The sequence below is a fragment of the Rhincodon typus genome, chromosome 15, assembly GCF_021869965.1.
Source record: "Rhincodon typus isolate 14 chromosome 15, sRhiTyp1.1, whole genome shotgun sequence".
NCBI classification, from domain to species: Eukaryota; Metazoa; Chordata; class Chondrichthyes; order Orectolobiformes; family Rhincodontidae; genus Rhincodon; species Rhincodon typus.
Window position 1 is genome coordinate 30,214,171 of NC_063346.1, and position 25,579 is coordinate 30,239,749.

The 25,579-nt window shown below is 37.5% G+C and overlaps 1 protein-coding gene across 1 annotated transcript; it reads right to left on the reverse strand.

The window, feature by feature from the left end:
* Nucleotides 1-2,256: 2,256 nt before the first annotated feature.
* znf507 (zinc finger protein 507) lies at nt 2,257-24,104 on the reverse strand. Its single transcript, XM_020530031.2, has 6 exons — nt 21,750-24,104; nt 21,027-21,138; nt 18,034-18,145; nt 11,403-11,507; nt 8,528-8,662; nt 2,257-6,667 (listed from the first exon to the last, which is right to left on the reverse strand). Exons 1-6 carry the CDS (start codon nt 24,045-24,047, stop codon nt 6,277-6,279), a joined length of 3,153 nt encoding a protein of 1,050 aa, XP_020385620.1. The 5' UTR covers nt 24,048-24,104; the 3' UTR covers nt 2,257-6,276.
* Between the last annotated feature and the right edge of the window lie 1,475 nt (nt 24,105-25,579).

The following is a 25,579-nucleotide window of genomic DNA, read 5'->3' on the forward strand; positions in this document are numbered from 1 at the left end:
CAATGGCTTTCTGTTACAGGAAACAGTTCCTTTGTATTTCTTGGCAACACAAAAATAATGGCCGAAATGGCATATCCTGTTAATATACATTACGCTTTGATATACAAAATCAGGTGGGGTGCAACACAAGCTTAACTGTTTTTGTTCGAAGAGATTTCTTTTTGATCCAGCAGCTGAACTATGATATTCAATTGGTTTCTGCTCCTGCAAATAGATTCCAGCTTTCAAGACCCTCTTTGTCAGATTTCAGAATACACTTGGGAACATAGGAACAGGAGGCAGCCATTCAGCCCCTCAAACCTGTTGAATCATTCAATAAGATTATGGCTAATCTGTGGCCTAACTCCACATACCTGCCTTTGGCCCTTATGCCTTAACACCTTCACTTAACAAAAATTTACCAATCTCAAATTTAAAATTAACAACTGATTCAGCAACACTGCCATTTGTGGAAGAGGTCCAAACATCTACCATCTCTTGTGTGTAAACTGCTTCTGAACATCTCTCCTGAATGGTGTGACCCTAATTCTCAGCCTATGCCCCCTAGTTCTAGAATCTCCAACCAGTGGAAATAGTTTATTTAGCTATGCTGTTTTTTCTTGTTAATATCTTGAACACTTTGATCAGATCACGCCTTAATCTTCTAAATTCTGGAAATAACAGGCCTAATTTGTAAAATCTCTGCTCATAATTTTAATACTCAGATTTCAGAAGTTTTCTTGTAAACCTATGTTGTACACCCTCCAAGACCAATATATCCTTCCTAAGGTGCAGTGCCCAGATCTGCTCACAGTACTCCAAGTGAGGTCATTTGTATGACAAACAGAAATTAGTGAACAGGAACAGGCCCTTTGGCCACCACGTTTGTACACAACTTCTGCATTCTAGCTCTCCAGTCCTCTGGATATAAATGCCAGCATTCTATTAGCTTTCTTGATTATTTTCTGCACCTGTTCAAGACATTTTAAAGATCTATGCACCTGAACCCCCACGTCTCTTTGGAATCCACTGTATTTAACTTCATACCATCCAGAAGGTATCCCAATCTCTCCTTTCATCAGTCCAAATGGATAACCTCACACTTACTTACATTGAATGTCCTTCTTGTCCTTTGTGATTTTATGTGACTTTGATATACTTCATGATTTAAAAATTCACAAAGATTTCGTATAAATTTTGCTAAAGGGTTTTCATGTCTGTCCATGTGGATCAATTGGGGATGAAATGAACATTGATGAGATAGATGAAGAAAGCAGCACTTATACTCTCTAAAACCAGTTCAAGGTTTTCTCTAAAATATGTTTTAAAATTTTAATGTATTATTTTGCAGAGCACTACTATATGTTTAAAATACATAGTCTTACATTTATTTTTAACATTATTTGAATATTGTTTAAGTTTTTGACAAGTTTCAAAACTCAGGTTCAAGCACTTCTGTCACGTTAGCTGATGTCACCAGAATTTTGTATTTGCCAACTGCTTCCCATTTCAGTTTATAAAATAAGTACGTCCTGTAATGAAGCTGTGAAATAAGGGGGACACACAGGGTCAGATAACATATGTAAAGCTTTCAAAAAAATTAATGGCTTAGGACATGAATGAAACAAATCAGACATGTCATTCTCACTGGATACATGAAAACATTTTATAGTTAGGAATAGCACTGAGAAATATTTTGCTTCTTAAAAACAGCTTTTAGTGTAGGGCAAAAGTTGCTAAATCTAGTTCAAATGTTGCAATAGAAATGACATTTACATTCAAATTTTGGATTCTATGCAGGAATTTTCAATGCATGTACATGTAGTTTGACCAAAGTAGAACATATTTCTTCCCCCCACATACGGATGCATTCAGCCAACAGGTTTAATCAATTTCCCACTGTTCAAGCTGTGGGCAATGCCCACCTGTAAAAATTATAAAAAGTATAATTTTAACTATAATAGGTAATGAAGCTTTTGAACAGTTACAGCCGAAATTCAACAACCAAGTCAAAGCTGAGGGACATAATAAAAAATGTAGTTAAAGGAAAGAGAAACAAAGAGATATGAGAACAGAGCTAGTATGTTGAATTGGGACTACTGGTAATGGAGAATAAACAATGACATGTCCGGTTGGGCTAACTGGCTTCTTTCCATGCTGCTAAGTAATCCTACGGTCACAACACAGACCTGAATAAGCAGCACTTAACTCTTTGTTAAGAACTGCATTTGGAGACAACATTATGGATAAAAAAACAGATAAACTAAACAGAATGTATACTGTTCATTTTTTAAGACAAAGATTTATTACTAAATTACAAATGGAATATTGAATAAAACATAATGGATGACAAACATTACAAGTAAAATAAATTAATCTGATGTTACACAACGTTAAGTAGTACAATAATTACAGAGGTACTACAGGTCTGGTTTTATTAACACAGAAAAGCTTGATCAGTTCTACAGTAAGAGATCCATAGAGGTTTTGGCATTAAGGCATGCAGCTTAACGTGCAGATCAAACTTGGATACACACTCCTACACGCACACACTCATACAATCCTATTATTTAAAGATACTTGTCAGTCTTCTAAAATGCTTTGGCTAACAAAATGTTTTAGTGTTGTTGGTGACATTGGCGGGGGGTGGAGAAAGTACATGTATTCAAAATAATTCTTTAATATCAAATGGCACGTACGTTACATTTACTTATAAGCTTCTGTATCCACTTCATGTATCAAATTTTAAACTTTCCTTGTACAATCTTGGATCTTTAACAATTATATATTATTTTAATTAAGTGCTTTCAAAATGTCCAAATATGGTACCAGTAGCCATCTTATGAAACTTTCATTTAATACCTTTCATACATTTTGGAGATACAGTATGAGCATAGAATAACACAAACCAAAAAGCATAATGTCTGATAAGAGAAACAATAACAGGAATAAAAAATACATTTGTAATAGGATCTAAAAAACTGCAGACTAAACCTTTAAAATTAAATTCATTAATGTCTCACAAAAACGAGCTTTTTCTTACCCTTGCCTATGGCATGGTCACCCAAAATAAACTGATGTAAAGCATGGTAGCAATGAAACTACAAGCTACCTACAATGCACAGTATTTAAACTTTCAGGCAACCTTGCATTAATTCAGGTTCACAGTGGATATACTTGTAAAGATGAATCCAGCTTAAAGAGGAACAAAAAACTTGAAATACAGATCCTGTTATCCCTTCAGCTCTTTAACCATGGAACCATAATTTATTTTTAAATACATGGAACTTTATACAACAGCTGTTAAAGCAATTATTTTATTTACCTCTAATATTTTACTCCCAATCTCTTAGAATGTCCAAGACCTGTGAAAATCGTTTCACTCATCACAGAATGTAAAGTAGGTAAATAATGTTGGCTTACAACAGGCTTTGATTTCTCTATTCAGTAACAGAATTTATGTAAGATTTTGAGATTTTACCAATGTAAGGACAGACATTCTACAGTGTGTCACCTGCTCTACATTTATTAAGTCGGAATTTCAATCATTCACATCAATAGAATGTTGCCTTGTGTATCAACAGTGTGAAACAAGCACAATGGATTCAGTTTCTAAAAATCTTAGTTTCATTCATATTGTGAACTTAAACCAAATCAGTTCTTACTTGGTTTGCAAATAGCCACATTAACACTGGACACTTATCAAATGACACTTGACTTTTAATCATTGTTGGTCTAAATAATGTGTTTATGCAGTGCATGTGTAATCAGTACAATCGGGCAAAACTAGAAACTTTCCAGAAACAAAATCAGAGTTTGCTGGAAAAGCTCAGCAGGTCTGGCAGCACCTGTGAAGAGAAATCAGAGTTAAAGTTTTGGGTCCAGTGACCCTTCCCAGTTCTGAGGAAGGGTCACCAGACATGGAATATTAACACTGATTTCACAGATGTTGCCAGACCCCCTGAACTGTTCCAGCAACTTCTGTTTTTGTTTCTGATTTACAGCATCTGCAGTTCTTTCAGTTTTTATTTAGAAACTTTTCAGATTGCTTCCCATTGTCTTTCAAATAACTGCCAGCCCATTAAGGCTTCACAATATTCTTCCAACCACTGCTAGGTTTTGGACTATCAAAAAAAGGATGAATCCAATAACAGGACAGTCAGTTAGTTTACCATGATGGTTTGTGAAGAATTGTAAAAATACAGGCAAATTTCAATGCAATAACCTTTGTATTTCTTTTCGAGTAAAAAGGTGATGAATGTTAACAGAGTATGTTTTTGTGGGTAATATCAAATGCACAGAATAATCAGTACAAAGTTATCATATAAAAGGCAAACATATCCTCACTCAAACCACAAACTAAACATTTTAAAAAAGATAACAAATTCATGTGGAAGTGTTTGGAAAAACTCTTTATCAGTTGACAAATACAAAGCACTCTAACAGTTACAGCTGAAACACATATCTCCCCTACTTGTTTGTAGTAAGTCTCAGAAGGAAGACAACAAACTGGTTCTTCTGGCATTTTTCACAATCCCAACACTATTTTGGCCAAAGACATGCATGGAAATAGGGATGCCTTCGTATTTCTCAAAGATACAGCTGGGCATAAATAGCAAAATATTTCCTCACAGATATTTGAATTTTAAATAGATTTTGAATGTTTCAGTCAAGGCTGGCAAGGTCAATTTATTGTTCAAACTAAACAGTTAGGAATTCACAGAGTTCTAAAAATTAAACCATCAAGTTCAAAAATGAACAGTAAATTCAAAGGTAAAATCACAAGTTCTTAACTATCATTTCGTGACAATATCTGTATTGAACCAAAATAGTTAACTAATTGTAAAATTGTTACCTTTTTCAAATTGTATTCACATCAATGCTCATGTTTGTTAGAAGTAAATTCAGCTTTATATCTTCAATTACATTGCCAAATTCTAAGTGAATTTCCTTCAAACTCGGATAGACGATTTTAGATGCAAGTTGAATTGCAGCAAGGTACTTTCATTGCTTGTTCAGCTTATATCATTCAGTGTAATATTTCTTGTAAAATTAGAGAAATCATAATTTTAAGCAGTAAAATCAAAAATTATAACCGTTTCAAGGACTTAATGCAAGTCAAACTACTAATGTTTATTTTTATTTAAGTGGCCATTTTATCACCAAAAGCTCAGGACAAACCTGAGTAAATGGTTCCATAACAATGATCTTATTAAAGATGATTTGAATAACTTCCACTTGTGATAAAACATTCTAAAATATCAATTTTGTATACACTCTTTAAATATAGATCTCAAAGCCTGGACATTTCAGTCTACAGGATCACAGCCCTTGTGAACATTTGTGAACTTTAAATGGGCATCTGAACTAACGGGGAAAATAAATTAGCAGTTCTCCGTTCCTCCAACAAAATAAGTTTTAAAATGTCAGTGCATGCTATGTTTAGAACAAAACCAATTTTCTGATCCCTTTGAAATAACTCAACAGCATTGTTGTATGGAACTTCAAAGATAATCTGTCTACAGTAAAATTAGGTATTCATGGAACACAAAAAATGCAAGATTAAAGCATGATGTCTTTTAAAGGTGTACAACATGTTAACTTGCTTGTCTGAAGAAGCTCTATTCCTTTCCATTTGCATTGGGTTGTAAAGCACATACCCGAGGCTCTCGTGTTTCAAGTCAGCCTGCTGTCATTCTCAATTAGACAGAAACCTGTGCAGACTTTGGCAAGACCACGTCCCCAGAAAATTACTGCATGACATAAAATTTTGAACAAAACCTTTGTTCAAAGAATAAATTTATATTACAACTGAACAAGGAAAAAGCTTTCACTCAATGACCCCTTCACGTACTGCTGTCTTTACAAGAGATTTGTTCAGTGATATGATTATAAAATAGCACCAGAAGCAAAGTGCATTGTGAATGCAATAACTTCACTGCATGTAACAGCTTATAACTACAGGCATAAATATTAAAAAAATTCAATAAATACAGAAATACCATCTGTACCTAAACACCAGTATTTAGGACATGGTGCAGGGCAGTATAGGAGAAATGAAATATCAAAATGATCCTTGAACATCTTCCTTGCACCTAGGTTACTTATATGCAAGATATTACTTGTAATATGTTCTTAAAAGGGCAACAACAGTAATGTTTACACCGTTTGAAATGGACTAAAATCAATCTTTGAATTGTTGACATTCACGGTTTGTTCACACTAGTACAAGTTAATCTCATGACTCCATCCATAAAGAGGCAATATGTATTGTAAATATAATTTCTCCAGGTTGATTTAGTCAGAGCCGCTCTGTTCAGGTTGGGAGCAGTGGTCCTTGTTAAGGATGATGTTAATGATCTCACCCTCATGTTCCTTCATATGATCCATCAACAGCTCTTTACTGGTTGATTCAAATCCGCAGATACAGCAACAGAATAATAGGACACAATACTCCATGCCAGCACGAATCTGACTTCCAGCCTTTCCTGGTGTTTCAGAGACAGTTAAGTCCGCGTTTGATTTCTGGCACTTTTCAGGGCCTTTGGTTTCATCAGTAATAAGGCTCATCGCCTCTGGAGCTAAGGGGGGCTTATCAGAATTTGTAGAAAGAGGATGAAGTGATGGTGATGAAGATGATATTTCTTCAACATCCTCAGCTGTAGGTTTTCTCTGGGGGTCTTGACACCTTATGCAAGTTAGATACATTGCATTATTTTACACAAAATAAGTTCCCCATAATATATTACAGAACAAAAATGTTTTAACTACCTGGTTGGACATGCTATGACTCTACTATGACGAGAGGGACTTGTACCCTGACATCTAGCCCAGAAGTAGGAAGGCTAGGATAATGTGTACCAATGTTTGTTCTTTATTTATTGCATCCACATCTGGTAACATCTGTGGCTTCATATTTTAAATATGATTTTCTTGTTAATGGGAGTCTGCCATATATAATGGAAAAATTTAGCCAGTGGGTATCTTGTTGGAGCAGTTAGCTTTCCTCCCCTCTGTTATGAATTGGTGGAAAACTGGATATGTCTTCATGTTTCTTCCTCTAGGCAGGAAACAATCCTTACAACATGTACTTTCGCCCCTGTTTCCACAACCCAGTTCTTTTCAGGACTAAGGGAGCAAGATTAAGAGACCTAGGGTCAAACTTCCCAGTATGTGTTTATCCTTCAAGAAATTTAATTTCATGACAGCCATTTCGATTAAACAAATCAGGTATTGCCATTCTGTAGATGCTACATCAGATGTCTGTATCGACCAAAATAGTTAGTGATAAGCTGGGTGTAGTGAAGTGGCCTGGTATGATGGCTTTTGGGTCTTTGAACCTAGAACCCATCTCCATTGCTTGCCTGCTGCAATGAACAGGTCACTACAACTTATGTACTTGGACCCAGGCTCAGTCAACAGAAAATAATTATTTAATTTGAAATTCAGGAGAATTTCCAGCCACAATCATCTTCCCTTTTAGATTGAAAATTGTAATTGACATCTTAGTGGGAAAACAAGGAGTTTAAACAGGATACAGGACTAGCTGACTTGAGGTAAATGTGCATAAGTTACTGAAGGTGGTTAAACAAGGTAGGAAAGTGCTACAAAGGCATCCAGAATCTTGAGTTTTTTTAAAATTAGAGGCATAGTCTACAAAGGATGATTCAGCCTCAACTTCAGCATTGTGTCCAATTCTGGGCACTGCACTTGACAATTTTTTAGATTTAGATTTAGGTTTTAGGAAGGATGTAAAGGCTTCAGAGTGTGTTTATGGATATAGTCACAGGAACAAGAGCCTTCAGTAGGTGAACAGAGTTGGGGAATTGTGGCTGAGACGAAGAGGATACAGAATGAAAGTGAGGGCAAAAGAATCAAAGGGACACGAAGAAAAAAAAACTTTTCACACACTGAGTGGTCACTACCTGAAGGGCTATGGTGACAGATTTAATCGGGACTTGAAAAGAAACTGAATAAGCACATGAAGATGAGAATAAAAATGGATATGGGGCAAGGGCAGGGGAGTAGGAAGAGCTAAGCTGCTTTTCCACAGACTAGCACAGGCCAAGTGGTCTCCAGCTGCACTGCATCTGTTAATGAGAGCCATTCAAAATCTCTCTACTCCTCAAATCTACAATAAAATCATGTACACAATGATTAAAACTTCCTCTCTCACTAGTGGAAGGAGGACATCTCCTCACTTCCTCCTCTTCTTCCCAAGACAGCAAATAGAAATTGAATGCATGGGATGAGAGAGTCCACATTCTCATCTCCTTGATGTTCACCAAAAGTTAAATCTTTAGGAAGGCAGATGATGGTCTCTTCTCACAAAAGGCAACCCCCTCTCTTCTTCTACAAGACTATAAATATAAATTCCTACTTTTCCAACACAATGTAACCTCGCTTTGACATTATTCACATTATACATTAAACGGTGCTTTGTCTAATCACAATTTGAAGGTGCTCAACAAGTCACTGTTGAATCAAATTTTCACAAAGGAAATATTAACAAATTAAAAGCTTCCATTATCAATGGAATTATCCTCACCTGCTGCTTTGAGAAATGGCTTCATTTATGGCCTTATTCACCTGTTCATAATTATAATTTTGATCACTTGCATGTTTCCACATGTGGGATTTCAAAGATGGAGGATGGCTACACACATAACCACATAGGGAACATCTATCAAGAAACAAAAACAGAACTTAATTATGTAAACTAACCTATGTTTAGTTTTCATAGAGGTAAATACATAAAATAAACTAGATATAGCCACATGGTTTCACAGCTACAAAAACAGGTCCTTGTAAAGAGGGTCACAAATCAAAACTGCAATCTTGTTTAAAATTCAAATAAGTCTATTGGTTCTGGCCAAGTTTCATTTTTCTTGACATAAAGCTCAACCAATCTAGTCAAATATTGCCTCTCACAATGTGACTTTTAAATTGCAGATCCATTCTTTAAGAATTTTTCTGAACCCCAAAAAGTACAATATTCATACAACATAATTAATTGGATACATGAAGTGATAAAGCCATTTAAATTTGATCTTTGATTACCATTTTTACATATATTCTCCAGTTTGAACTACTCACCAACACATAAGGGAAAGTAATTAAACATCCGTTAAAGCTAGGAAACGTATTTCAGCAATTTTCATTAGCATTTAGGTGCCAGAGGAATTGATTTTTCAGCAATTAACATAATTACACGTAAATATATGCATTCTTCTCTCATCACTGGCTGCATATCATGTCTATTAGCACGTCATCCAAAACTGGACTCAGTAACTATTTTGGCAGCATCAATATTAAAGAACTGCATAAAAATACATACATTGTACAAGTCATCCCTGCATATACACAGTCAAATTTCAAAACATAATTTAAATTAGTGTAAGAAGCAGGTAAGTAATGGGACTGTACAGAACATTTGTTACTATGCAAAATGGTCTTCAGCTTGACATGTTTAGCACATACTGTTCAACAAAAATCCAACAAACAGATCTGGAATTGAGAGTGTTATACCAAACAGAAACTACTACTCAGAAACTGAGCCAGAAACAAAAAACTTTGTTACTTGAACGACTAAGCACTAATGAGGAAGTGGAGACCACCTCATAACTCAGAGAGTACCTCAAAATATTTTACACATCACCACTTAACCAGCAGTAATGCTTACTGAACCACTGATTCAATGTCAGATACTTCAAAAGCTATTGCAAGTATTATTAGATTAGCATCATGAATGGGCATCATCCTTAAATCTGGGGAAAAAAAAAACATCAACTGCTGATTTAGCTGGGATCTTATGAAATCCAAACAGATCAAAATAAAAGTTAGCAAAGTAACAATTGCTTGGATTAGATTATTTCAACCACTTCTTCACTCCCTCAAATTCTTCAACAGGGCAGCTCCTTGAAACTCAATAATGGAATAACTCATGGTATGGTAGCTGGGCTACCTACTGAGTCACAGTGACAGCAAGCACCGACTTATCTTGAAATTAATCTGTTGTTCAGTGAACTTCATATTTAAATACAAATTTTTAGAATAAAGCAAGTATTTATTCACCAAAAATTACTGAACTGCTTTAGAATTTACTCGTATTATGATCATGCCAGGGTTACCATTAATACTTAAAGAAGAAATCTGAGCACCCGACAATTAACTGACAGAATTACTCAACAAGATTTCATAATCTTCAATAAAAACAAACTTCATTGTATATCAAGAAGAACAAAATAAAGTAAACAGTGTTTAAGGTTATAGCTTACAAAGATTTATAAAGGTATACACAGCCCTCCAAAATCTACTTGCACTCCTCTAATGTTCCAGCTATTCATCAAGATTCAAATCACAGAGGGTTTGTCCATTAATTTTCTATAAATGGCTTATGATTACAGACTCTTCAGTTCTTCATTGTGACTTTGGATAGATATACATACTTTGAGCCCCAGTCTGTTCCAACAGTTTCTGTACAGCTCTTTTCAAACCAACTAACTATTCAAAATGACTGCTTTCATAGAATCATAGAATCCCTACAGTGTAGAAACAGGCCCTTCGGCCCAACAAGTCCACACCAAACCTCAGAGATTCCCACCCAGACCCATCCCCCTATAACCCACCTAATCGTCACCTCCCTGAACACTACGGGCAATTTAGCATGGGCAATCCACCTAACCTGCATATCTTTGGACTGGAGGAGGAAACCGGAGCACCCGGAGGAAACCCACGCAGACGCAGGGAGAATGTGCAAACTCCACACAGACAGTCGCCCGAGGCTAGAATCGAACCCGGGTCCCTGGCACTGTGAGGCAGCAGTGCTAACCACTGAGCCACCGTGCAGCCCTATTTCTAGCAAATAGTTCTGAAAGGATTACTGTAGACATTTTCCAATAGCTGCAAGCTAGAACAAATCTTCTGGCTGATTTTCCCTGCATGATACCCAAACTGAACTGCTTGGTTCTGTTAGTTAACACCCAGGTAAATTCAACAAAAGTAATTCCAGCTAAACTTCCATTTTAAATAATTATCTCAATAGCAACATTGTATTCTTTTGGATAATTCACAGAAAATTATAAATTATTTTACCTTTGACACAAATCTTTGATTCTGCAATCCATATGGACAATTTAGATCACTAATTGATTTAATTTCCTTCTCTGCAGATTCCCTAGTTCCACTACAAGCTTTGAAATCAATAATTCATTGTTCAAGCTTTTTCACCATTAACTCTGATCTTGCAAGACAAACACAGGCTAATTTTTAAGTGTAATAAATCTCATTTGATTTTCATTTACATCAGAGTTGCTTTTACCAGTTTCTCAACCAGATGCTCCTATTTGCTACGTTTGCTATAAGCTGAAAGTTATGCTCTTAAAAAAAATATAAATCATGAATTAGATTTTCACAACACTTACTTGTACTGTTCCAGCAACTGAACAACCTGATGTTCCTGCGGATGGCGTTTCATATGACACTTTAAACTGTTCAAGTTTGTGGTAGCAAAGTCACAGCTACTGCATCTGTAAATTGATCATGGTTGAATATGAGTATGTGTCTTTAATATGGTAAATATTGTAATATGGTACTGACCTCTATTTTCACGGTATAAAGTAAAGAAGCTTTACTAAAGCTCCTTGTCACTTCTGTTATAGCTGCTAACAGATTGTTTCAATAACAAAAAAACATTGGAAGGGCATTTAATTTTGAATTTATCAATACGTAAGGTGCCAGGATTAAGGGAATGTAATATTATTTTCTTTTACTAAAAAAGGGACAACATTTAACAAAGTTACTGGAATAATTGTTCTTTAGAAATTCAGGAGGACAAAGAGGAGTAGACTTTCAGATAGCTATTCTGAGAAGGAGTGGAAATGAATTAAGCAATATAACAAAAAGCAAAACATTTGCTGATGTCGGAAATTTGAAACAAAAAGGGCTGAGCTGACCAGATAGCATCTGTGGTGAGAGCCGTTAAATTAACATATCCACTGTGGAAAACTTCTGTCACAACTGGTTTTATGGCATTGTTTATGGCTTTAGCATTTTAAGTGGTTAATTTGAGAAGATACAAACAGAGCAGGAGGTTTTCTTGCTTTTCCTGTGAAATTGTAACCAAGTATATGAAAATACTTTGCAACTTCATACAAATAAAGGCAATCTCCTCTCCCACCTTTGAACTGTTACCTGATATAAAATTCTTTTTATAACAGGCTTTTTATTAATGCAATACTGGTGGAACTGCTGAGCGTTATTTTGTGCAACAATAACTTCTTTGTTGCAGTATTTTGTTTGAATAATCAAATATCAGGCATAGAATTAACTTTCATCAATGACAGGGCTTCTTATTACAGATTTTGAACAGAGAAACTATTTTGCTGGGCCCCCTCTCATGTCACACACCTTCATTTATTTTGTAGCAGCAGACTGCTATATTTAACTTAGCTTGAAAACATGAAACTTGCAGAGACCATCACTGTACCAATTGCATTGGAAAAAGAACAATCACAAATTACAATGGAAGACTGAGCCATGAAGTGCTTCATACGGTATATTGTAAACCTTTACAACCTCACTAAAAAATACTCCATGCAGTTCCGACAAATTGCATTTTATACCATTTGTTGACAATTCATTGCAATAAGTTCTCCTTGCACCACAGATGATTAAAATCATAAGACTGTGCTGCAGATGGCAATGCAAGAACTACAGTAATAAAGACAAAGTGCAAAATTCGAAGAACTCCTCCTGATTTTTCCTAATTTATTACAAACTACTAAATGCTTGACAGTATGTAATACTACATTATGATGGAATCACAGAATAGTTGCAGCACAAAGGAGGCCATTCAGTCTCTCATATCCATGATAGGTGTCTGTGACAACTCACCTAATCCTACATGCTTTTGCTCAGCTTAATGCCACCTCTTCTGCAAATTGCCTTAAAATCGGTCTTCTCTGATTTTTAAACCTTTTTACTGGTGACAGCTTTTAAAAAATGTTGAATCACCTTTTCCTCAGGTAGAAGTTAAGGTCTACAATTCACTGCATGCCCTGGGAGTTCTGGCAAATACACACAATAAGACCTACAACCAAGGCTGGTCCAGTTTTTTTGTTTTAAGTTTAGCTGTAGACAGGAGGGCATATGCTGGGTGGGGCTAGCACAAAAAGGGAAACACACAGAATGCAGTCAGGAGGTGGACAGCTAAAAAAAAGGTTCCATATTGACAAAGTGCTGGTACAGAAGGCTTCAGGCAGTCAGTCTTTAGGAAAAGCCCTGGCAACTAGAAGATATAGCTAAGAGTTGGGGTAAGGGCTCAAACAAAAAGGAGGCAGGTGGGAGCCATTTGGAGCAACTGGGGTATAGGAAGGGGCTTGGAAGCCATTGATGGCTCAATGTACCTGAGAGTGATGGTGTAGAAGACTACAAGCAACATTTGCTTGGTGCATTTGCGAAATGTTGCAGCTCAGAGAAATCTAGGGGTAGAGTTAGGTTTGTGAAGCTTGCTAGCTGCGTAAGAGCTGGAATTGCACTCATGGGTAGATGGTGGAGTGCAGGCTCAGAAATTTAGTGAAACGCAGTCTCAGTGAAAAAGACTGAACTATCAGGATGACAGTACTGATTGCAACAATTCATAATGGAACATATTGTGAGGAAATTTCAGAGTTAGATCTTTGAAACTCACTTGCAACATGTTCCATTATGGATTGTTAGGTCTTTGAAAGTGAAGAAGAGAATCCCTTCTAAAAAAGATAATGCTTTCACGAAAATTTGGTGACTCACAGTGTCACCTAGTCTGGAGGGCTGGTGAGAAAGACATTGAATCCATTGCAACTGCACTTGCTATTTAATATGCTCTGCGGGTGTATTCAACCACTGGTTTGACTGATACCCACATTTACCAGAATTCCAGATTTCAAAATACTCAAGATCACCCCTTTTCTTATTTTTATATGTATTTTTAGTCCAAACTCACACTTTTATGAACCTTGCAAAAAGTTTTTACTGCCACAAGCTGGGCAGAGGCAAAAGCAATTACAATTGCCTGGAAACAACCCCAAGTGAGAGGCGAATGGATAAATATATTTGCTCCAATTGTCTGACATCCCTAAGGTGGTGTGAGCACCGGTATGAATAACTACTTCACTCTATAAGTATCAAAACCTCGAGATGGTCAGGGCAATCATCTAGGAACAGTAGCTTGTCTATTCAACAACTGAAGTTGCAAAGAGGTTTTCGTTGGATTATAAAGCACCTGAGTCCGACACTTGCATGTAGCATGGGCAAGTGTTGGTATAATGACCATACCTGTAGTGAATGTGTACACTTGGTAATGAGGCATGATTAAATCACACACTTGTTCTGTGCCATTTGAGTTCACCTGGAACCTGGAAAACGCAGCCCAGGAAAGAGGGGGTGCTACTGATCTGATGAGTCAGGCAGGAGTCTAAGGTAGAGATATAGTGGTACAAGTGTAGTTTTGGATGATAGTGTCACAAAATGCTTGGCAGGTAAGCTACCCTTAGAAGAATTATGGGTGACAATGATTTTGGAAGCTGATGATCTTATAATTGAAGTGGCTAAGTGCATGACTGATTCGTGAATCAATCAGATTTGCAAAAGGGTCTGTGGTTAATGGCACATCAACAAACTAAAGACCAAGCAGAAAAGCAGAAGTTACAGTAATAATTACAAGGTTTAGAAAATGAATCAAGTGATACAAAAATGATAAATAGTTAATGAAAAACTTAGAGATGGGTTTAAGAACAAGGAAGGTAATGATGGTAACAGTTAGCAAGTAACATTAGTCAACGCTGATGCCTCCATTACCATCCTCCTCAATTTTTACCCCCATCAAGCTGCCTGCATTGTTGAACTGCTTGTTGGAGTTGCACCCATCCAGGTAAATTTAGAGTTTCCCATGTCACTCCTGATTTGCGCTTTGTAGACAGTAGACAAACATTGCAAAGTCAGCATGCAAATTACCTGTTGCAGAATTCTGAGGTTCTGCCATGCCCTTGTATACACAGTATTTATAAAGCTGGTCCAGTTCAGTTTCCGATCAATGGTAACATGTGAGATATTAACAGTGGGGGATACAGCAATGGTGACACCATTCGGTATTAAAGGGCAATGGTTAGATTCTCTCTTGTTGGAGATGGTCATTGCTTGGTACTTGTGCACCAGAATGTTACCTGTTCCTGATCAGCCCAAACCTGGATGTTATACAGTACTTGCTGGATTTGGACATGACAGTATCTGAGGAGTTGCAACTGGGGCTGAACATTGTGCATTCATTAGTAAGCATCCCCATTCTGACCTAATGATGAACGGAAGGTCATTGATGGAAAGCTGGACATGAATAGGTCTAGCATAATGCCCTTACGAACTCCTGTGGAGATATTCTGGGACTAAGATGACTAACCTTCCACAACCATAATCATCTTTTGCGCTTGGTATAATTCCAACGAGGAGGGACTTTTCCCTTTGATTCCAGTTTTGCTAGGGCTCCCTGAAGCCATACTCAGTCAAGCGCTGCCTTGATGTCATGAGCTTAACTCTCACTTTTTCTCTCCTCTGATGTTCAGTTCTTTAGTCCATGTTTGGGTCAAGACTATAATTAGGTCAGGAGCTGAGTGGCCTTAGGAGAATCTAAACTGAACATCAATAAGCTGCTTGTTGCTGAGCAAGTAGTGCTTGGCAGTAATGTTGCTGACTCCTTCCATCACTTCGTTGATGATTGAGAACAGGCTGAGAGCAGTAATTGGCCAATTTCGATTTTTCCCTTTTGTGATCAGGGAAATTTTATACATTGCAGGCTAGATGCCAGTGCTGTAGCAGTACTAAACAGTTTGGCTGTGAGCACACCAGTTCGGGACCACAAATCTTCACTAAAGTTGTTGGAACCCAAAGCCTTTGCAGTATCCAGTGCTTCAGCCATTACTCGATCTCTCAGAATGAACTCAATCAGCTGTAGATTAGTATTTGTGATGCTGAGGACTTCCAGAGGAGGTTAACATGGAGCATCCACTCAGCACTTCTGGCTGAAAATTGCTTTATCTTTTGTACTGATGTGCTGGGCTCATCCTTGAAGATGGGAATATTTGTGCAGCCTTCTCCTCCAGTGAGTTCTTTAATTGCCTACTATCGTCTGCGGCAGGACTGCACAGCTTATATCTGATCCATTGTTTGTGGGATTGCTTAGCCTTGGCTTTGGCATGTTGTTTCTGCTGTTTGACATGCAACCTGTCCTATATTGTTGTGTTCTCCTTAAGTCAGTAATAGAACTGCTGTTATTGTTAATGTATTTTAATGAACAGGAGCTGGATAGATAGGGTATCATTTCAAAGTTTATGGATGACAAAACTCAAATGTAGCTAGAAATGAAGATATAGGCATGTAGTGAAATGAGTGACAGATTTTAAAACAGATGCAGGAACAGAGGGATCTGGGGTGGATGTACATAAGTCCTTCAAGGTGGCAGAACAAGTTGAGAAAGCTATTAAAAAAGCACTGGAATCCCTCAACTTTAATATTAATGGCACAAGTTACAAAAGCAAGGAATTTATGTTAAACAAAAACAGAAGTTCTGGAAAAGCTCAACAGGTCTAACAACATCTGTGAAGAAAAATCAGAGTTAATGCTCGGTCCATTAGACCCGAAATCACTTTAAATCTATGCCTTCTTAATCTCATTCCTTTTACAAGCGGGAATAGCTTCTCTTTATCTGCTTTATGCAGCCTGTTCACGATTTTGAAAACCTCTATGACATTGCCTTTCAGCCTTCTTCTCTCCAAGGAGAAGTGGCCCAATCTCTTCAATCCATCCTCAAAACTGAAGTTTCTCATTCTTGGAGCCATTTTTGTGAAGTGCTTCTGCACTCTCTCAAATGTACCCAAAGCTACAAACAATAATCCAGCTGAGGAATAACATGTGTTTTATACAAGTTCAGCATCACCTCCTTGCCCGTATTAATGAAGCCAAGACCACTGTGTGCTTTATGAATTTCTCTTTCCAACTACCCCGGCACCTTCATTGTTTGTCTACCTATTCACCGAGGTCCTTCTGTCCCTGCATCTCCTTTAGTATTGTATTCCCTATGTACATTATCTTTCAATGTTCTTTCTCTCAAAGTGCATCACCTCACACTTCTCTGCATTGAATTTCATCTAATACCTATGAACCCACTCCACCAACTTGTTAACATCCTTTGAGGGTCTACACTGCCCTCCTCAGAGTTTACAATGCTTTATAGCTTCAAGGTTATCTGAAAACTGTGAAATTGTCCCCTGCGTACCAAGATCCAGATCATTAATATATATCAGGATAAATGAGAGTCAATCACATAGTTGCTGGCAGATAGAAGTACTTGGTCATCAACAACTGGCCTTCATTCCACAGACCAATTAGCTGTTTGTGGTCGGCTGAATCTCATATTGTACACAAACCCTTACTGCCAGCTTGTCTACAACTTGCTGCACTGGGTGAACAAATAATAGTATAAACAACACTTAAAAACAAACTAGCAATGCAGCAATCCACTCCACAAAATAGACCTTTCCCCCTTCAAAAATACAGAAGCATATAAAGTTATGGCCTTTGCAGATTTATTTGATTGATACCAGTTTTGCACATCATTGGTTCAGAGGAGATTATAAGAGAATTGATTGATTGATTTTGAACTTGGAATAATTTTCATTGGGTAAATAAGAAATTGCTTTCAGGGGTGGAAGAGTTGTAACTAGAGGATAGATTAAGGTGATTGGGAAAAACAAAGTGACAACAAGGTACTTTCTTATAGGGCAAGTTAATGAGACTTGGAACTGTGTGAAAGTGTGGTGGAAACAAGTTCAATATTAACTCTTCATGGGGAATCAGATAAATACTCAAAGAGAAAAGAAATTTAAGGATATGGGCAAAGAGCAGGACAATATAACTGGTTGGATAGCTCTACCAAACAGTCAACAGCAGGCACAATGAGATGAATACCTCCTGTGTTGCATCATTCAATGGAAATCTGGCCCGATGTATTTTGTAAGTTGCACAAACCTGTAAGGTCTATCAGAATTGTGGATTCTTCTGTGGTTTCTTACACCAACATACGTTGAACTTGTGTAGTCACACACATCGCACTTGTACAGTTTCTGAGTTGACAGTATTTCTAGATAACAAGGAGTTAAAGAATTAATAGTAGAATTGTCGAATGTTTTAAATCCAAATTGCCCATATAAGGCTCTATAACCAAGATTTGGAAATGCATTTTCCATGATATAGATATTTTTTAGTTATTTAATGCATAAACAATAGTGCTAATGCAGGACATTATGTCAGGGATGGTGGTGATGGTTCATGAGAAGTGTAAGCATACAGAACACAAAGTTGATCAATCACAAAAGGCACAAGATTTTTGCTACCATCCTCTCAGATTCATGTTGGCAGGGACATTGTGTGAATATGAATCGTCAGCAAGTTTGCTCATCATTGCACAACAGTCAGCATTAGAATGCTGGAGATCGACTGAGATGCTCAACGTTTTATGAGGTTAACATCTGAGAAGATTTCAAAAGAAAATTTTCACTCAGAGAAATGGAAGGTACAATTTTAGCTTTGCTGGATAGTGCTGTCTTTCTGACTTTTATTGAACAAATAGACATGTGTAATCAGAATTACTTCAATTAGTGAGCAATTAAAGATAAAGGAATGAAAGTTTATGTGCATGTGAAACTGAACTGACAGTATCAATTTCTTAGTCCTCCTTCACAGACCCAAATATGAATAAACTGAGAAATCTGTCAACAAAATAAAAGCCTTGAATGGCACTCAGATTGAAAGAAACCTCAGTGGAACTATTAAAAAAGGTAGCTGGACATAAAACTATCAATCACCTTCACTTCCAGTTAGTAAAGTCTGCAAGCCAATGTTCTTCCTAAAGACATGAAAAACGTTATGATCCTGCTTTTGTAAATGGAGGTGAGTTTCTAATTAGACTGTCAAAATATTGAAGCCTTTACTCCACCAGTGGCTACAAAATGAGACTCATACTGCTCAGCATCCTGTAACTGCACTGCTATAGTATACTGAAATCTATAGCTGATACATGTACATGAAATGCTAATGTTGAAACAAGTAAACACTGTTCATTGCTTATGACATCTTGAGAAAGACAGCTCATTCTCTCAGCATTTGTATTTTAGAAACAAATTATGCACTGGGATACTCAATTACAATTAATAAAGGGATCTGATAATTTTAAAATATATTGCAGACTGTTTTATATGAACTGGAAGGGGAGAGATCTCATGGCCACTGATCACCATTATTTAGAGGATAGTGATCATTGCTGGTTGTAAAAACAGCTGTAGCAGCATCGTTGCCTTTGATTCAACAAAATAATTGGGCTGCAATATAAATTGCCGGGGTCTCAAATTCCATCAGCAGCTCATTTTATAGATGATAAATTAGGCGATGCTATGAGCAGTATTTCCAAGTGCTTTCTGTAACTGCATTCAACAGCAACATTTAAATCAATGGTACAGCCACTGAGTGAAGATATTCACCAATAATCTATCAAACCATCCATTAACATATATAAAGTCTTAAAGTTATCCCTTGAGCTTATGCAATTATGTTATTTAATCCACAGCTTTTATATATTGAAGTCAGCTGTTAGGGCATTCTTTCTGAGCTTGCAAACAAGGAGATTTATTGCATGACCTAGATATAGTTGAGAGATAAAAGCAAGAACAAGCTCCCTCACAAATTCTTACTGGGGCATTTTTGATTGAGCTTAATCTTCCCAGAACACACTGATTCTGATACTTACAGGAGATGATAAAATGTGTCAGCTGCTGGCAAATTCAGAAATGCAGTTTGCAGAGGTCTTGCTGAATTAAAGGGCACGATGTTATTAGAACTGTTTTTTAACTTCCATTCCCACCAGGATGAAAGACACGCTACTGGGGATTATGATATGAAGGAAAAAGGTATGTGGAATGAGTTGTGCAGGAAAGGTGGAGGGCACCTGGAATCCATAGGGGAGGAGGCATCTGTAAAGTACGAGCAAGTTGGTGTGGTTCAGAAATCTCAGGAAAGAGGGGAGACTGTGTGGGGTTTGGATGATCATGTAAGGCTGCAAGCTACATCACCTGTGTGAGAGAGACCAAACACAGGAAGCAAAGCCGTTCCTATTGGTCCACAAGTAGTGCTGGAAGAGTACTTACATGCTCGCTCTGACAGCTCCTGGCTTACTTCACCTGCCCTAGGAAATTAGGCCAAAATCCGAAAAATTTAAAAGGTAGTTGAATCTGAGATATTGAGGCTTTCAAGGTTTTTTTGAAATCAGGTACTCAACTACAATGGCAATCATCCCAATACCCACAAAACCCGAGCTACATATTGAGGCTTATTAACATATGGAAATAATCGGCCTGTCCAAGTAAGTTGTTTGGACAAACCCAAACTCACCCAAGTTAATTCATAAATAGACACATTTGCAGTGGACTGGGTTTGAAGTTCACATAACATAACAACTGAACAATCACTCCACCCCAACACTACCCTGCCCATGTCACTGATTCTCCTGGACAGGAGACTATGAAATACCTAGATAGAAGGTTTGGAATACTAACTGACAAAAAAGACAGATATTACATTGCCAAAAGCTAAGAAATTTTATCACTGTTAAGAGAAGGCCAGATAAAGACTTTGCAGAGGTAACTTGCTTCAGGTTTAGACAACTGCATTCTTTTCCAACCATTGGTTAAGTACATGAATAGGAAAGATTTGGAGGGATATGGGCCAGGAACAGGCAGATGGGACGAGTTTAGTTTGGGATTATGTTTGGCAATGGACTGGTTGGAACAAAGAGTCATACAGCACAGAGGCAGACCCTATGACCAAAAGGACAGATGGCTGAATGAAAAGCAGGTCATAAGTTCAGAAACGTAGTTTCTTAAAGGTTCAAGAGAAATCTCATTATCTAGTACCTCTAATTTTGTTGTATATTTTATGCGCATAAAGATAAATACAAATATTTGCATTACCTTCCTGTGTGCTTCCAGTTTCTCCTCCTCTACTACAGTCAGTATTTTCATCATTTGTTGAGGAAATGAGAGATAGGCCATGTTGCTCACACTCATGGTTCCGGAGCTGGCTCTGTCAGAAAGATGCTCAGGATGTCAAAATAGCAATAAACCATATACTGATTGAGATGAAACCAACAAACTGCAAGGAGCCAAAATTAAAAGAGGTGATCCTTCACAGAACACTTTAGCAATTCTTATAGAATAATGTTGAGTTAGAAAGTTATAGACAAATTCATCATTTCAAAGTATGCATTCGATCGAATTTAAAATTTCAAAAACACACTAACATTTTAACCCAGACAGATTTTTCAGAAGCAAAACTGAAGTAATCACTCTGAAAGGCATAAGACGACTTTTCAATGTTAAAATCACCATTTTCTAAATAATGATCAAGATTTTCTTTACACAGCCTGATTAAGCCTCAATCACAACTAAATTGCTGTTAAACATACAGAACTTTGCTAGTTTTTAAAAAATGAGATTTTTCCAGTAAGAAAGTGGATTCCCAAACTTAAATTATTACAATCAAAACTGGGCTTGAAACAATTTGCTGTAGCTTTACTGTATTATTTGAATGATACACAGTAATTTTAGGAAGAAAACTCTAGTTTTACTTTAGTTTCAATGTACACGTTAATTTCAACATATCTAAGTAAACAAACTTCCATTAAGTCAGTGTACCTTATAATAAAATGCTTCATTGCACCTCTTGCAGTGATACATTCTAGTCTTGCAATGGTTTATCATATGACTTTCCAGACTATTGCTATCAGAAGCAATGTGATCACAGATTGGGCACTGGTAAGGCTGTCGTTGCCGGTGAACCCTTAAGTGCTGCTTGATGTACCCCTTGTTACTGCTGCTATAGTGACAGAGGCAACAACGGTAAGGCCGCTCTGTATTGGGTATATACTCCACTAGGTTGCCTGATGAACCCAGGTCATTTGAAGGTTGACTTTGTGCATTATCCTGTAATTCCTTCAGGATATCTTCATCAGAAGCATTTTGGTCAGTTCTTTCCCTCAATTTTTCAATTACAGTGAGTAATGACATGCTGATGCCCATTTTGATAGGTACTTCAGAAAAACCAGATTTAGCTTTATCAAGCTGTAAGTCACTGCTAGGACCAGCTCGAGAATAACTGAGAGCTGGAGAAATGGAAGTGCTGACTTCTACACTTTTCTGCCCTGTATCAGGCTCAGGATTTTTAGCATTTGCTCTGGTCAATTCTGGTGCTCTTGTTGGCATTGCAACAAGAGCTTCGGCAGCCAATGAATGAAGCCTCAAGGATTCTGAATTAGTTCTCCTTCGTGCTGGTGGAACATTTTCGTCAACTGCCGCAGGCTCAGAAGGTTTTAAAACATTATTACTTTCTTCAGGATTCCACTCCAAGGCAGCAGTTTCCACTTCAGTTGCGCTGTTACTTTGTTGATACAAAGGATACGAAGGATCTTCGCAATAGATCACATGAGACTTTTCAGAGATAAGTCTCTTTTCCACTTCAATATCTGGTGTCATTAGAAAGTGCTTTTCTGGAACAGTATCTCCAGCTCCTGGGACCCGCTCCACGATAACATTGACATGACCAACCTTGTTTGAACTACAGTTAATTATCTTCTGTGCAGAAGAAAGAAGGCTATCAGAAATTGTGCCTTCATGTTCACAATCCAGTATCAGAGACTCCTCCTCGACAATTTCCATTACAGTAGGACTCTGTGCTTTTGAGCAGGTAGTATCAGAATTTTTCACAGTTGTCTCAGATAGAGAGGGCCTGCAGTCCAATGAGTTCACTACAGTAACTGGAGCCACACCACAAAACTGCAATTGATTTGAACCAGTGCAGTGCACACTTTCCGATTTAACTGCTGTTGAAAAAACAATGACTGGTTCATCATCATGAGTTGTGAGAGCTGTAGACGAAACTGTTGAGGTAGTTGGCTCAGATACCTCTTCAAAAATTGGATATGAACAATCAACTTCACCAGCATGTTTCCATGCATGTGTTTTTAACATTCGCTGGCGATCACAAGCATAACTGCAAATCAAACACCTATACATGCCATACTGGTCATATGTGTACCACTTTCTTGGGCCTGGTTCAGTGTCCAAAGCAACGTTTCCTGATTTTGCATTGCCTACGGTACTTAACTCAGATTGCTGCTGAATCTGTGGTAACTGTTTTCTCTGCATCTGTGCATCTTCGAGATGGATCCAAATATGAGCTTCAAGCTCCTCCTGTTTTTTTGAAATAAAACAACACTGAGAACACATCAATACCACCTCACTTGACTTTCCATGTTGCTCAAAGTGCTCCTTTAACTGTGGAAATGTCAGTGAACTGAATTTACATAAATTACATTGATATCTTGTAAGGTTCCTGTGCAAATATCTGTGTTCAGCAAGATCTTTGGAAACTGTAGTGGCAAAGTTGCACTGTTCACATGTGTAGATCTCAGTATTGTTATGGCTGCGTATATGTGCATAAAAAGCTGGTTGTTCTGCAGTAACATAGTCACAGAGAGTACAACAGAATCTCTTTGAAGGGTCAGTTTTATCTGCAGAGTTATGCGTCCTTAGATCTAGTCTATTGCAACTCTCGGGCAAACCTTGTGTCTTAAAATAAGTCTCTCTAATTGTGGTATCATCCTGTAACTTATCATAGTTTGTGTCCACAGGTTTTTTGGCTGTGGTCCCACAGCTGTCAGTATGCTTAAATATTGCACTTTGTGTGTCAGTGGTACTAGTATAAGGCCTCTTTTGACCAGCTTGAGAATATTGCTTTGATCTTCCTTTCTCCACAATCTTACTTAATTTTTCAATAACCCGAATTAGTGAGCCCGATCTTTCCATTTTTGATACAATTTTGCTATCCACAAATGAACGAGTTGCTATATGCTTCAAGACATGTTCATCACATTTATGCTTTGTTTTACAGCCATGGCTTTGTGGTTGGGAATCTGCAACAGCATCTGAAATCATACTGTCCAGCCTATTGGTGTGTTGTATTAACAGTGCAACACTGTTAAGATTTTTCCAAAGTACCTACAAAAGAAACAAAACATTTAGCTTTTAAACATCTGCATTTAAGTTCTGCATCTACTTCTAAGATCTGCATCTACTTCTAAGAACACATTATTAACTTCTCTGGTGTTATGTCTCAGGTGATGGTAATGGTAGACAAGTCAGAATCCAGAATGAAATCTGGCTGGATAGATCATAACTTTTATTCTTACAATTTGGTTACCAGGGTGGTCAGTCACTGAACACATTCACATGAGGATGAAAAAGTTCTTTTACTGTAAGTACATAATATTATACAAAAAAAAAGGAAAACGGGCACTCTTGCTACCCAGGTTCCTTGGACAGTACCTTCCAAATTTGTGATGACTACTATCTTGAAGAACAAGAGCAACAAACACATTGGAATACCACCACTTGCAAATTCTCTTCAAAGCTACTTACCTTCCTGACCTGGAATAGTATAATTTTCCCTTCACTGTTGCTGGGTAAAAATCCTGGAACTCCCTCCTAATGGCAGCACGTATCTACAAATGTATTGCAGCGATTCACACAGGCAGCTCATACTAGCCTCTCAAGGGCAACTAATGGTGGACAATAAATGCTGGCTCAGCCAGTGTAACCCACATCCGATCAGTAAATAGAATAAAAAAACAATTTGGCAAGATCTCAACATAAAAAACAAAGAAAATTCAGCCCCATTTCACAGCAATAATCTTTACAGATACTCAACCCCAATGAAGTATCGGTCCTATCTTCACTTTAAAATTTCCTTTTGAACTGACAAAGTCAAAAGCATCCATTTGGTCAATTTTAGCAAATTCACCAGATGCAGTGTTTTCCATGATTGTCTCTCCCAGAGACTCCATAAGACTATAAAAAAAAGGAACAAGTAAAGGCCATTCAGACCCTTGAGTTTTCTCCGCTATTCAATACAATCACGGTTGAGCCAACACTCCTTACGTCCACTTTCCTAACCTTTCCCCATAACCCTTGATTCTCCAAATGATCAAGAATATAAGACTTAATTATACAAAAAGATTCTGCCCCAACAGCTCTCAGTGACAAGGAGTTCCAAAGACACTCAACCCTCTAAGAGAAGAAATTTCTCATCTCAATCTTAAGTTGACATCCCTCAATTCCGTGAATACACACTCTGGTCCTAGACTCTCCAATGAGGGGAAACATCCTTTCAGCAGCTAACCTGTCAAGCCCCTTAAGAATCCTATGTTTCACTGAGATCACCTCCCATTCTTGTAAACTCCAATGAGCAGAGTCTCAATCAGTTTAATCTTTGCCCATAAGACAATCCCTCCATACCAGTGATCATCCTTATGAACCTTCACTGAACTGCCTCCATTGAAATAATATCTGTTGTAAATAACATCACCAAGACTGTTCACAGCACTCTAGATGTGGTCACCTTGTATAGTTGCAGTAAGCCCTCTCTACTCTTTTACTCCAACACCCTTGAAATAAAGGGCCTGCATACT

What these genes read in the sequence shown, in the direction of transcription:
- znf507 (XM_020530031.2), bottom strand. Translation starts at nt 24,047, where the DNA reads ATGATTTCAGATGCTGTTGCAGATTCCCAACCACAAAGCCATGGCTGT. An exon ending in AACTGGAAGCACACAGGAAG is followed by an intron (nt 18,146 to 21,026) that starts GTAATGCAAATA and finishes CTTGTTATCTAG; the next exon opens with AAATACTGTCAACTCAGAAA. An exon ending in AATTCTGATAGACCTTACAG is followed by an intron (nt 11,508 to 18,033) that starts GTTTGTGCAACT and finishes ATCAATTTACAG; the next exon opens with ATGCAGTAGCTGTGACTTTG.